Here is a 14,709-nt window from a genome sequence, read left to right as displayed (position 1 = left end):
TGAAGATAGTTAGAAATATTTATTACAAACAATTATATTTTATTATTACAGAAACTCTTTAAAGAGTCAGGGCTTTTCAAGGATGCACATCTCTTAAGTGGTTAAAAATAAATTAAGTCAGTTTCATACAAATCAAATTGCTTTCATTATTGCACCATTAGGACCCAATTAGAGTCCTACTGGACCACAACCATAATACTTCGCAGATCAGCGGCAATACAGAATTCATTACCTCAGTTTCTCCCCCCGCCCTCTCCACTTTATACAACTGTTAGAGACATTACTTGTGAACAAAAGTGCTTGTAGTTCTTCCGTCTTAATATATACACATATTCTTCAATGCGATTTCCCTGGCAGTTGAGGAGCTGAGAAGAACTTCCTTTCTTGGTCTGCCTTCACCTTGCCACTGATGTGCAGAGAAGTTGGTTAAAACATTCAAATGAATTGCGGATTACTCTGCCATTGTAATAGCAATACAGCGGTGACGCCGAACACATAACGACTGGTCTCACTTGTTGAATGCGTGGCCAAAGTTCCTCATGCGACCGCGGAGGGAGGCCCTACTGGCTGGCTTGTAGGCCTGGAGGGCCATCTCAGGGGACGTCAGCGGCATGAACAGCCGAGTCGAAAGCGCTGAAACAAGGATGAACATTGTACACATAACAGTAGCTCGGGTTTATGAGTCAGAATGCGTCTACATTGCAACAATCACAGACAAGACTTTGAGTGATTAATTTAAACATTTTATATTGTGAGCTAAATAAAAACATGACAAGATCTACTTATTAATACCAGATGGGATAGCTGGCGATATGAAACGCCAGTCGTTTGCAGAATCCTCCAAAATCCTGCAGGCTGCTCTACTCTGAGAGCCAGTCTGAATTGCATTGGCAAAGTAGGATATTCGAGACTATGCTTTGTGTTAGACAAATTGCTGCATTTGTCAAATTGCAGGAAATCTGTACAGGATTCCCTTGCTCACTTTTTATTCATACTGTAAATAAAAGCAAAGCTTTATCCTTCAACCAGTCATTGTAAACGTCTCCAAAACAAACAAAGTGGCATTAAATCCATACTCAATGATTCGCACATCACCAAAAGGCTTCTGACGGCATATGCATACCGACGTTACTGGGGGTGTTGTTGTTGGCGTTGTCCGTCATGGAGAAATCCTGGTCCTTCTGCAGTAAATGTTTCCAGTACTCTTCAGAGAGGGACAACATGCAGCAAACCACCTGGAATAACCAAATCAAGCCCGTCAGCCAATGTACAGCATCAGTTACAATCATGCAACCTTTAAAGTGCCAGTATCTTTTCGTTTTAAAGGATGGGGATCTTGATCAAAGAAGATGGTAATTGTCAGTTTCTAAGATGTAATTTAGAATCAAATGGATGCAAAATCCCATGTTTTTGAATGTCCCACACCAACCGTTATGTGAACGCTCTACCCAGTACTTTCTGTGACAGCGGCCCAGAGTGTACGCTAAAGCCTCCGTTGGTGGATGTGTTGATCAGACGGAGCGCTTATAGCACTATTACACTGGCAGTATAATGCCACGATGCGCACCACATTTCATAAACAATGTTGCTCGTACTGACTTTACTAGATAGAGAAAATAATGAATGAAAAGGGAATTTTTGCATTTAGTTAGCCTTCGATTTCTCCCATTGGTGACACTTATTAAACATTCAAATAACCTCATTACATTCAATTTGTTCCATAACAAATGAATAATGCATACTTTCCTCAGTTCCACACACGCATTGAAAACACGATAGTGCATTTAGAAAAAGTCTAGCAAATACCTCAAGTTGGCAAGACCTCGGTGAAGGAAACTGACCCTGGGTTGTGTTGTGGTGTCCTTCAGGATTATTCTCGGAGGGGGCTCGGCCATACCGTGGCCCACTATAGTCGGTCCAAACACCCGTGCCAGGTTGGTCTTGTCCATTTGACAGTGTGGACTCCTCATGACCCTGTATAAAAAGAGTCAGAAATATATCAAATATCAACACCTTCAACAAACGACTCCAGTCACGTGTTCAAGGATCCAGTCTAAAAGACACTACAGCATCATAGTTGCAATTTTATTGTCCAAGAGTAAATGAAGCAAAGTCCAACAAATGCTATACGATAAAGTACATTGACTTCCCTGGATACCCGTACATTAAATATTTATGGTTATAAACGCTTAGTTTTTTCAGACGAGGGGAGAATCGGTGCGAGCCATAAACAAGGTCGAACCTCTGCAAGTGGAGCATGAGGAACGCCATGGTGTCTCGATTAGCCCTGGGCAGCTCTCCGATGACCTGGTACATGATGGCCGCAGCGTTGTCTTCATCAGGAATCTCTGGTGCGGACACCATGGGTTCAATTAGGATGTGGTGCATTGTGGGGCCCATGATTTACCAGGGTACCCAAGGGGTATGCATTATTCTGACAGCACAAGAGACTGGCATGATGACAAGTACAGCACCAGATAAACGGAGCATTATAAAGACCAGCCCTGCATCCCACACCGTGAATGCAAGTCATACATTATTCAAGGAATAGCTCCAATAATAGCACAAAAATATCACACAAAAAGGACGTCACACATTACAAAAAAAGCATTTTTGAATAAAGTATTTGTATTGTTAAAAAAAGTAGTATGAATGATGCTTCAATGCAAGTTTCATCGTAATACAGGAGACCAAGATCTTCCCTCTCTTTGCCAGCGTTCGAACTTGCCCTGCGTGCCAAAGCATCTTGCACACGCTCCGTTCACACATCCATCACAAATATGCTGCAGGAGCATTATACACGAGGACCGGGTTGGGTCCTGTCATGTCTAGATAGGAAAATGCACCCAAGAGCAGGGTGTGCTTATTCTGGTAATCTAAGTGATACTACCATAGATGATAGGTCCGCTCCTGTGTTTTGTTTATGTCACCACTTTGCATGCTGGGGCAGAGTGTATTTGTCGCCCGGATCGACCCAGCCAAATGTAACCCCGGCATATGAGAAGGCACCAACCACTACTGTGTGATGAATGCCTCAAGTAGACAAGGAAGTATGGTCTCCCGCTCGCACAGCTAGCCTGCTTGGCAGTTTTTACTTCAGTTTAGTAAACTATGGGAGTGTCACCACACAAAGCATGTATTGGTGGAAAAAAATAAAATAAAACTGCACAAATAGGCGTTCATTAAATTAATACGCTGCTAGGACAGCAGGGGGGTAGGGTGGCAATGTAATGAGCTATGTATTGCAGTCATTGACCATTTTCGGTTAAGGAAATTAAGAGCTAAAGAACTAACTTTATACCCAGGCCTTGGGCACAGGCACGGCTCATCAAATACAATGCATTTAGAATATAAACACCGAAACACTTCTAGTCAAGCGTTCTTCTGTTCATGTGTATCTAAACAATTTCAGTGCTTAACATAATGTCGACCGAGTGTCATCTTGGGAACTTGAACGCTAGAAAGCTTGCATCAATTATTTGAAATGACACCACAATCACAGGAAAATAGGCTGGTGATAATACGATAAGCCTGCAATCGTGAAGATGACTAACTGCAGGGCTGATTATGGAGCCGTGATACATTTTCTCAGCTCCTGACATTTATCTATTGGTGTACAAATTCAACCGAGACAAAATCGTGAGGCTCCTCCCATCTCCGCTTGGTCATGGGTAATGATGACATTAATACAACAATCAGAGCCTGGCTGGATGTTTGGACGCTTTCACAGACGTATTTCCACTCTTTCCCGGGCGTTTTTAAACCGTGACCTGCAGCCATGATCCAGCCCGAGGACCTACCAGAACCTACCTGCCGCCTGCATGAAGTTCCGGTGGAGCTTGTGGGTGACTAGCGGCTCCTTCAGCTTCCGGAAGAAGTCCTTGAGGAGGCCGCACACGACGTGGATCTCGCCCACCTTATGCAGCATCAGGGAGCCTTTCCCCTGGATGTACTTCTCCCTGAGCTCCTTCACCAGCCGGTCGCCCCCTGGGACACGGTAGATGCCTCTCTGTGGAGCGAGACAGGGGGAGGTATCAAAGGAATGGAACACAGTCTCCTTTTCTTTAAAAAAGAAAAAGAAAGAAGGATGAGCCACGTTGCAGCTGTGATAGCTTGAGAACGTTCGTGTTAGCGCAGGTGCATCCTGGTTGGATTGGATGGTCGTGGATGAGGAAATGTTACTCAAATCTGGGATTAGGCAGGTGAGCCTTAAAGTAGCACATCAAACCTGATAAGGCTGCGTTATTAAAGTGGTCGTTTTGAAGCCTGTATGTGGCAGCAAACTCAAAAGCGTTCCAACATGTACTACAAATACAAGTACTTCTTAGAAGTACCATTCGTTGAGATTGAGTGATGAAATTAACTTACTTCTTCTAGCCCCCTTCTCTCGATTTCATTCACACACTGTATGACCAAGAGCGGGATCCTCGGGTGAGTCGCCGGCGCAAAGCTGTCCAAAGTGTCCTTAAAGATAAAAGGATGAATAAAAAAAATAAGAAGTCCATGAATCCAAGCCCACCTGAGGTCCTATATTGAAAAGGCCGTGATGTAGGATGCCAACACCAACAGTATCCAACCCGAAAATATGTATCAGTGAATATTGGAACATGTTGTTCTGGGAAACAATACCCAACATTTTTAATCTTGCGTCAGAATTGTTTTAGATGGAGACAACTCATTGAATAGTTTTCAGATTACCAAGAATAAATGACAGACACGAAGATCAGATAAAGAATGAGAACTAAAACTGGTATCTGATTTGGTTGAGTCATCTCGTAATCCTCTGATACAGTGGGATTAGGGGATTTGATATTGGTCCTGGATGTTATCGCGCCCGCCCCCCCCCCCCCCCCCCCCATTTGTATCCCATAATAAACCCTATAATGCTTCAGTGTTGCATGGGCCCAGGGGTTTAACAGACAGCAGTACCGCTTGCTTGCGCGGCGTGGTGGACGGTGAGCAGCCCTCCGTGCATTTCAGCTTGCATTCCGGATGGGCCACCACGCGGCATTCCCGACACTTCAGCGCCATCTTCCCAAAGCGGATCCTCTTGCCGCACGGCACGCACGTCTCTGGTCGGATCACCTGGAAGAACAGTTGTTGTTTTTCAGCTTCGACCGGCTATCACAGACCCGTTTCAGAGACTGAGCTGCCAATTGTACGTGGGTTTGTTCTTAAAAAACAAAACAAAAAAAAACAACATTTGTAATGAAACGCAACATTGTGATTCAAAATGAAATGCAAAGACGTTTAGAAACACTGCCGTTCTTCTTTCTGTCAAAATGAATCCAAAATACAATTACCACCACCGAGATTTTGCAGTAACCTGTAGACATTCGGTATCAGGAAAGATAATTATTTCTAATCTATTTCTGTGTGTGTAGCATGCAAGTGTGTTGATACCGTTTTGGAGAGGAAAACATGCTTCAGGGTTCTCTCCAGCGTGGGCGTGTAGATGGGCCCTTGGTAAACGTTGGCCTGGTTCACCCTAGTCTCTGCGAGTGTTTCAGGCTCCACTACCGTCTCATCGTTAGGCCCCCACACAGAGGTTTGCTCTGAGGTGAAGTGGAGGAACAACAATAAACTGTGAAGGCCATTCTGGTGTACATCCAGGGAAAGCGGTCTCATCTACGGCACGACAACGGCGGTTCGTAAAATTAATTGGTGCGGTCGGCAGCCAAACTTCACCCTCACCTCCGTCACCGCTCAGGCGTTCCTGGGACAGGGTCCTGGAGCCGTTCTCCGGGGTCTTCTGGGTGATGGCGATCTCCATCCGAACCCGACCTCCGTTTTCCGGGGTCGTGAGCGACGCCTTCACAAGGGTCTCCGCCTCCTGGATGACAACAGACTGACAGGGGGCCAGGCGGCTGGAGCTAGCGTGCGTGGAAGCCGGGCAGGTGAACTCGGGAATGTCAGGGAGACACTTTAAAAATTAAACAGAGTGGTCATGGTTAAATAACAGGGACCGTAGGCGCGTGTATGAATGTACACAGGCAATCTGCCAATGGCGGGAGACCAGCATTTTGGCTGTGGTCCAGATGGATTTCTGTCCAAGCACACAGGTGTGCACGCCTGCACAGAGAGGGAGGGTGTCACCAACAGTGGACCAAGATGTGATGGATGAGCCACGGAATAGGAACAGACAACTCGCTGTGCACGAATTCATTGGGGGCGGAATAACATTTCTTAAATCACTGTGAGGTCTTGTCACACCAGGGACATGCTAATCTTTTGTTAACCACAGTGAAATATTAGACACGCGTGTGAGTTGGTGTCGGCCATCTAGGTGTGTAGGCAATGTCTTCCTTGTTCTTTTATAGCCTATGGTCCTCTTGTCTACCACCTCTTTTCGGAAAATAAAACTACAGCAAAAGTGTGTATAAATCTACCTTCACTGAACAGTTTTGCTGAAATTGAATTTTGTTTGCACTCCTTCCAGCAAAATCCCAAGAGTGAACCACATGAATTAGTTTTTTTCCATATGGTCAACCACCATGAGCAAAAATACTGGAAAACATGAAAAATAAAGAAAATATGCCCAGTCTCAAAATAATGAAACAAGGTGGACAAAATGACAAAAATATGATAATCATAATGAAATCCAAGGAAATCCAAGCAACGCTGGAAAAAATACAAATTTTCCAAGCATGCATATTTCCATTTACCTTTTCCAAAGCTTTTCTTTCCGGAACATTCTCAGAGATGTTTCCCAGTCTCCCTCGATGACCTATAGACGCTGCTATTGCCATCGGTCCCATGGATGACCTCTAAAACACATGTCGGAACAAATTAAAAAATGGAAATCTTTTTAACCACCGGCCATAGTGTGACTGGCTACCTGATATGAAGTCAGGTAGCCAGGTCGTTTTATGTTGATGTGTGACTAGGCGTCGGCCAGGTGAGCGAAAGAAAGAGGGGAAACCACTTTACAAGACATAAACTTTATGTTTTAGTCGGTTGGTTTATGTTGTTCTGTTTTTCAACTTTTGTACTATCAGCTTCAATTGACTACCTTCAGTCACTTAATAAAAAGAAAAAAAAACGCGGGAAAACTTCTTTCTCTTACCAACTAGATCAACGACAGGTCTGGAATACAAAAGGGATGAGCAGTTGGTTCACAGAACTGTGTAGGCCAAGTTTTACAGTCAAGGCTTTGGGAACTATATGACTATCCAGCCACCAATCAAGCTGCGCCCCTTTACGATTGGTTGGGAGACACTTAAGCAATCGCAATTTTACACCAACAGGCAAGTTCTTCCTCAAATTAACCTATTGTTTAACTGTGATTTACAAACATAACGGTGCAATTGTGTGACCTTATGTCGTCATTAAGTTTAACCCAGCGTTGGCCTACAGTGCATTCCTGCAGTGCCTACCCTCTTTTCCCGGGCTCTGGACCTCAAGGGCTTGATCACAGTTGTGTCCAGGTCCTGCAGATGGATCCAGAGTCAGGTGGCAAGAGTTACATTCTAGAAAAAGCGGATCTCTTAAAAAGACAATAAGGTATATGTACACAACAGTGCAGTGAACAAACCAAGTCGTCGTCTGTTCTATCGTAGCTGATGTCGGAGTGTGACAGGAAAGACGACTCGTCGATGATGGAAAACCTTTAGGAAAACAAGGACAGAGCATTTAAGCAATCAATTTCAAATCAGAAGTTTCTGTTCTGTTTTTGAACAGAAGACAATAACTAAAAACAGAAGTGGTTTACCGTTTACCACTCCGGAGCTGGGTGATATTGGATCCCTTTCCCTTGTGGTCAAAAGTGGCCAGTAGTGATTTCTGCTCATCGTTCAGACATGCGCTGGACTTGCCGTCATGGACAAGGATGTCACACATTAGCTGCATCTTTCGCTCCTTGACAGAAACAACAGCAATAACAACAGCATGTCATGTAGTGGCGTTCAAGAAAAAATACACACACACAGACCACATAAATAAACCCATTTCTCTCCCAAACATGAATGATGCATGTAAAAATAACAAAGCTAATAATTTAACGCTGCAATGACAATGAATACAAAAAGGCAGAAGTGTCCTTGTGCATTGCTGCAGGGCCTACTCCACAACAGCTGCGGCCCTGAGCACCAAACACCCTACTTTAGTTGACATCTCATAAGAAGGAAATCCTGACCCTTTTTGAATGCAATAGTTATTTTGTTTTCATTAACCGCAATAGCAAAACCAAAACCCAAACATAAATCCCAAGATGGTTAAACAGGCCTACGGTTCTGAGATGTGGTTTTGCTAAGCATTATTGATCTTTTATCACTATTATTGCAACAGAGCTGAACGTTTGGAGGCTGAAATCCATTGATCTCTGCAACCAACTCACCAAATACTGGTAGTCTGCCTCAATCTTATACCGCTTCTTTATCTCCACGTCCACCTGGTTTCTCGCGTGTTTCAATTTGACCTCCAGAGCCGCCTTGGCGACATCTGATTTGACGAGGAGTTCCTTATACTTCTTCATCTCTAGCTCCGTGTGAAGCCATTTCTTTCTGGTTGACTCGAAGTTTTTGACAACTTCAACAAACTCTGGACAGGGGTGAGGGTAGAGAAAACCATAGGTGTGTGATGTTCACTCTGGTGTCGATCATGAAACATGTTTATCAATCGTCGACACGATTCAATCATCAATGCATTGACGCCAATATACACGCTACGGTCACCCATGAGGAAACACAGACCTAACGGAAGAAGGAAATCCCTGAAATTAAAAAAAGGCGACAGGAATACGCTTCATGATATTGCAGGCCCTTCATCCGACTAGGGTTTCTAAAACCATTCCCTCTGTACTACGCACACGATTATAATCAATGGGTTGATTTAACGAGAACTCATCAACCACGAGACTTTCAAAATTCACGAATGTGCACTGGGACCTTTATGCCTTTATTAATCCTAAGGCACTTGGCCCTTTTACCGATAATTTATGCCACGGAGGAACTAAGCTAACCCCCATGTCCTCCCCCTCAGATCGTGTCTTACCGAGCTCTGTGACCAATGCATTATCCATAGTAAACCTCTCGAGGCACAAGGCCAGAAGTTCTCCCACAATGACCCGAGATTCCCCCATCGCTGATGGCAGAAAAGTTCTACCCTCAGCATGGATGATTACGTTTCGAAGAGCCTACGTCCACATTTCCCTTGGGTGATTTATCCCTTACGTGGAAATAAACCTTGGAGCAAACAAGACCTGTTCCTCACCGTACCGTCGACGGATCGGTTTACACGGATGGGTAATGATCAGTGTGATTAAAAGGGCGGGAAGACCGTAGAAAGCTAAAACGGTATAAACTGTGACATGTTGCTTCGCGGCGTCGCGGTCATCGTTTTGCGGGGGTGGAAGACTCATATTTTCTTGTATAAATCTCGCCCACATGCCAAGATGTACAGGCATCTGTTAAGGATGAGGTGCACACTTGAACGAGATAGTCGGCGATCACAACTTGAAAAAAAGTGCAAAAATATGCATAGTGAAAAAGGATGGAAACATGCCCACCGTGAAGGGGCCGTTAAAAGGTAGTCCTAACGTCCGAAATCCATGTTTCAGTATTTAACAAACCATAGCCTACCTTGTATGATATAACTTCAACTTTTGTACTCTGGTCAGTACTTTGTTAAAAAAATAAGACATTTTGGTTGTCTGCTTTTTTCCTAAAGTAGGCTATGCGTCATTCCTTTTATTTGAAGATGACAAACTTTAACCTGCCTCACATTAACCTAGTCCTAGACCATTACTTCCTTAAAATGCGTCATATCGACTATCAAGGTTGAAGTGACACATTTGAAACACATTCCTCCCTCTTTGGTCTCTTGAGAGCAAGGCAGGAAAAACAGACATTTGTCCTTCAGACCACATTAAAAGTTGCAGGAGTCAAGAGGGGACAGTTCTTATTATACATCCGGCAGGCAGCCATGCAGTCAGTAGCAATTGAAACCTTGATCATGTGGGTCGGGAAAGATTCGTGATTTATGCAATAGGGTAGATGGTCAAAAATGTAGCCTTCTACAATATTTATTAGCCACGCACACAATCACTCAGTACTGTCGCTGCCAGGGAGGTGACTAGATGAAGCAGTAGCCATGCCATTGCATAATGCAAGACTATCTCAAATTCATGGGGGGTAGCGGCGTGAATATTTGCATCACTTCCAAGCCCCTCAGGTTGCCCCCCGATTAAGATTAAAGGTGTGTGTGTGTGGGTGGTTGTGGGTGTGTGTGGGAAAGGATGTGTGGATGTTTTTGCTTAGCTGGCACCAACTGTCGAAATGCTTCCTCATGATTCCTTCATAACATAACTTATGATGGCTCATCAAACTATAGTTATGTCCAACTAACAAATCAAAGTCTTCCTTCCTGTAAGCTCGGTTCATGACCGAACCGAGACTGATTCATATATTTGAGAGACAGATCAATTGGGGATGACGGTGCCACTATTCCTGCTATGGGGCCCTAGCTGTTTATGTTCTTCACTTATCCATGTGACCGCACCTCAAAATGAAAAACCGAATTTCTTATATTTGTATCTTTTTGTATAATTCCAATCGCTTCTAGATGTCTTGATGAATGCCATGGCCTACTTCAAAGAGTTTGCTCTCTCTGAGTTTGATGCAAAGAAGTTCCAGGTAAGAGGACAGTTCAACTTTAAATTAGTTATTCTGTTAATGAAGGTTAGGTTCTTGTTTTCTGATGTAAAGCCCTCAGGCTATTCCTGCTAAACCTGAGTGGATTGGGTGGTGGACTTGTCTGTCCCCAGCAGAGGGCACTCTTGGTGTGTGTGTGTGTGTGTGTGTGTGTGTGTGTGTGTGTGTGTGTGTGTGTGTGTGTGTGTGTGTGTGTGTGTGTGTGTGTGTGTGTGTGTGTGTGTGTGTGTGTGTGTGTGTGTGTGTGACAACAACGGTGGTTGAACAGAGCTCTCTTGTGTTTGGTTGACCTTAGCCTGGTCAATGTAAAGGCCAATCGAGGCCAGATACTGTATGGAAGAGGTGCGTGATCCGGAGCCATAACGATCCCATGCCCCGGCCGTGCTGCTTCCGTGTGGGAACCGGTGTACATTCTCCTTAAGGGTAAGCTGTGTGTTGTCATCAGAAGACAGGTCTTGTTTTTCAGTTTATTCAAAGTAAACTACCATTTAAGGCTTTGAGAGGGGTGGTCACTTTGCCCGAGGCAGGTGCAGTGCTAAGCATAATTGCAGAGGCCTTTGGTCACCTTTTAATATTTTGATGAGTAAGAAATCAGGGGATGGGTTGTTTCCTTGGTGGATGGATGGGTTTTTGTGCACAGATCCCTGTATGGTTTATCCCTAACTGCTCTGGCATCTCACCAGGGGTCGACTAAGAGACTACACACTTGGGGGTATGTTATACAGCTTATACTTAGTAGCTCTTAAGGTTACTGATGCATAAAGTTGGAGCTAAATAGAGGAGAAGGTACAATCTAATCTCCTCTCTGCCTGACTGCAGACATAAATACAATTATTTACTATTTTTTATCAATGCACTGGAAGTTGAATTTCAAAGATATAGCTTTGGAATGCAAGTTAGAAAAACCAACAGCGTAGTTTTTTAAATGTTCTGCATGCTAACGTGTTAATACTGCATTTCCATTGCTGATTCACAGCCTACGTTGCAAGACCTCTGCCAAGTATTCAGATAGGGCTCCAGTACAGCTGTCCAAAAAGTGTCTAGATGTTCACATTTTACTCATACCTTCACATTCTTAGCATTACAGTTGCTCCTGTGATGCAAATTAGTCTTTATGCGTGAAGGAGAGATAAAAAGCTGTAGTCTTCTCCAGGTGAGTCTTGAGGTCATCACTTTCATCATCCAATTTCTATAACAGTACTTCAGTTTAAATCACAATAGACCAGAGCTACTTTTAACATACCTTTTGTATATTAAAATTGGACCAAGTTTTGATTTGGCTTTGTCAGTTTCCCATTTCCTTTATTACAAACACCATCTTTCCCAATCCTGCCTCCCTATACTTTAGACACACACACACACACACACACACACACACACACACACACACACACACACACACACACACACACACACACACACACACACACACACACACACACACACACACACACACACACACACACACCCCTCCAGTACTCCCTACCACCTTACTCATCTGTCTTCACACAGGCATGTAATTCTGTTGTGATCTTTCAAAACATTTATTTTTCTCTAAATGAACTGCTCATTCCATGCTACGGCGATAACAATGTAATTCTTGTGCTGGAATTCTGTGGAATGCAGACTGGTGCCAATTCCCGCGAAAAACATTGTTTAGAACACACTCAGAAATAATCAGCCCACGATAATGGGACATTTGATTCATTTGTCCCCTTCATTTAAATGAAACAAGCATCTATTTATGGGAGCCATTATTGGGGAGAAATTGAAATTGCACAGTTTTTCTTTACCAAAGTTAATATTGGGGAAGAGATAATTGACAAATTTATGTCCACATGAGTCATTGTTAAATTTTGTGCCTGCAATTTCAAGAATTCCTTTTTCATTTTAGAAAGATAGTTACCGAGGCATAGAAAATATACTTTGCGTGGAAAAACAATGATATATGTATATGTTATATTCTAAATAGTCATTATAACGGGCTTCAATTTATGTTTGCATTCAAATGTTTGTCCACTTGGTGTATCAATACTTAAAACACTGATCAGTGTGAGTGATCACAATGATGGTACGACCATCCATAGTGGTAAACCACAATCATAGACCTATAATTATCGCCGTCTGTTATATGTATTGATCATTCATCTCGATGGAGGTCGGCGCTACAAGCCAATGTTTACTTGCACTGCGGTACGTGAATATAGATTGCTGATAATATGAAGGTGTGCCGTTGAATCACAACAGCTACGTTTTGGATACCAACTTTCAAGAGGGTTAGCCTATTTCAGTCATTGAACAGGGCAACTAACGTCTCATAACACACCCACTGCTCATTGACCAACTCATCCGCACACAATTAGACACTTGAATTTCAAATTTTAACAATTACAGTATAATTTAAGAACGTTATATAGGATATTTTGATGGAGGGTAAGTGCGTCTTCATCAGAATATACGGTTGAGAACTCCATCCTCCGTCTTTTTACCGGCGCGATTATTAAAGTAAGCTTCTGCATATGCGAATCACGTCTGATGTTAATAGTAAGGCTGCGTTTTTTTAATTGCATATCTTTTTTTATAATTATTTTTGGCCTAGGGGGGGTCCTCTTGGGCTGTCTGTACAATTATAGGGGAAACACTGACGTGTATTACTTGTATCACAACATCTAAGTATAATCATCACATGGATTGTAGGGGCAGTCAAGATGGTTATTATCAAACAGCATGCCTATTGGATGGTTACGTGTTCAAACCGGGTTTGTAGAAATATAAGAGTATGTATCTCATCTTTGTGTCTTAGATAATGTGTGAGTCTAACCAAGGAAAATGTTACTAAATGTATTTTGTTATTGTCTTTAAGTAGGTCATATTCTGTGGCCACCTCTCTTGAATGATCTAATCTTTAATTAACAAAAATATTTCTTATTATTTGGTACTTTGCTTTGGATGCTTCAATTTCCCTTTTTTAGTTAGGGTAAGGGTTCAAATTGCTGTCACACAATGTCAAATGGCACTACAAACCACAGCTATGAGAGTATTCAGTGGCGCAGGGCAAGGATAAGGGTGAGAATAAGAAATATCAGTACTTGCAACAATAAAAAATTACAGCCACAGTGTAGCAGCAAGGCTTGTCAGATGACACTAGATCTCCACCAAGGTATTGCACCACCAGAAAATGTTTTGAACGGAATCTCTCGTCCACATCGACACAGTTTATCATTGAAATTGACAGACAAAGCAAGCCATGTCTTGTTTTCTGTTTGGCGTTTTGCTTGTCATGGAAGCCCATTGGGTGCCTCTGATTTGTCAACAACCTCATCCTTTTATTGACCGTTTTCAGAACAAATTTTCAATGAACACCTTCAAGAATTGATACCATTGTTTTCAACCTGAAGTGGCTGACATTCGCTACCGCAAACAAATGGTGGAAAAACAAATTGTGCAAAATTTAACAAACCTTGAAAAGATTGCTTATCACTCAGACACAGCGTATACCCCCTTTTGTTGTCAACCATGGTCCTTCACCTTCTCTTTTTGGAGATAACTCAGCGAAGGTCCTGGTGAAGTCTTTCATTTTATGATCATAATGAATACTAATATAAACTCTCAATAGGTCATGCTTTAATTTGCTCTAGATAAGCCATTACAGTTGCAGTGCATTTAAGCCAAGAATTGGTAAATTAGTTACATTACAAGTTACATGAGACTGGAGGCAATACGGGACCCATCTGGCCAGGAGCTTCTCTACACTGTAAGGGATGAATTGAATTTGTACATGTGCCATTTATGTTTGTTGAGACCTTCTTTAATGTCAGAACTTTTACAATGCAGTGTACTTTTCCCAACATGGCAATCCTTTGCAACATTGGGGTTTTGTGTGTATGTGTCTCGGTGTGTGGGTACGTGTATTGACGCTGCCTGCAACACAATCATGAAGGCGATGCGTTTTATATTGAGGAACACCAAAGTATGGCACCTCAGGAATCCTCCGGGAGCCATTATTGGCATCGCTGATGCAGGAAATAGATTCAATGTAGAAAATAATACCCTTGAATAA

At 42.9% G+C, this 14,709-nt stretch overlaps 1 protein-coding gene across 2 annotated transcripts; it reads right to left on the bottom strand.

The window, feature by feature from the left end:
- Window positions 1-4: 4 nt before the first annotated feature.
- Window positions 5-9,243, bottom strand: si:ch1073-416j23.1 (rac GTPase-activating protein 1). Of its 2 annotated transcripts, XM_030343842.1 has the most exons (16): window positions 8,992-9,243; window positions 8,336-8,538; window positions 7,712-7,857; window positions 7,535-7,607; window positions 7,377-7,430; window positions 6,666-6,767; window positions 5,695-5,923; window positions 5,404-5,555; window positions 4,930-5,085; window positions 4,369-4,464; window positions 3,811-4,009; window positions 2,243-2,348; window positions 1,842-1,974; window positions 1,124-1,235; window positions 513-633; window positions 298-406 (listed from the first exon to the last, which is right to left on the bottom strand). In XM_030343842.1, exons 1-16 carry the CDS (start codon window positions 9,077-9,079, stop codon window positions 337-339), a joined length of 2,040 nt encoding a protein of 679 aa, XP_030199702.1. In that variant the 5' UTR covers window positions 9,080-9,243; the 3' UTR covers window positions 298-336. The 2 variants fall into 2 exon arrangements, with proteins under 2 accessions (XP_030199703.1, XP_030199702.1); XM_030343843.1 differs by having other exon boundaries at window positions 5-633.
- Between the last annotated feature and the right edge of the window lie 5,466 nt (window positions 9,244-14,709).

Source organism: Gadus morhua, chromosome 20 (genome assembly GCF_902167405.1).
Source record: "Gadus morhua chromosome 20, gadMor3.0, whole genome shotgun sequence".
NCBI classification, from domain to species: Eukaryota; Metazoa; Chordata; class Actinopteri; order Gadiformes; family Gadidae; genus Gadus; species Gadus morhua.
The sequence above is the reverse complement of the archived record's forward strand: the minus strand, read 5'-3'. Positions and strand labels throughout refer to the sequence as shown.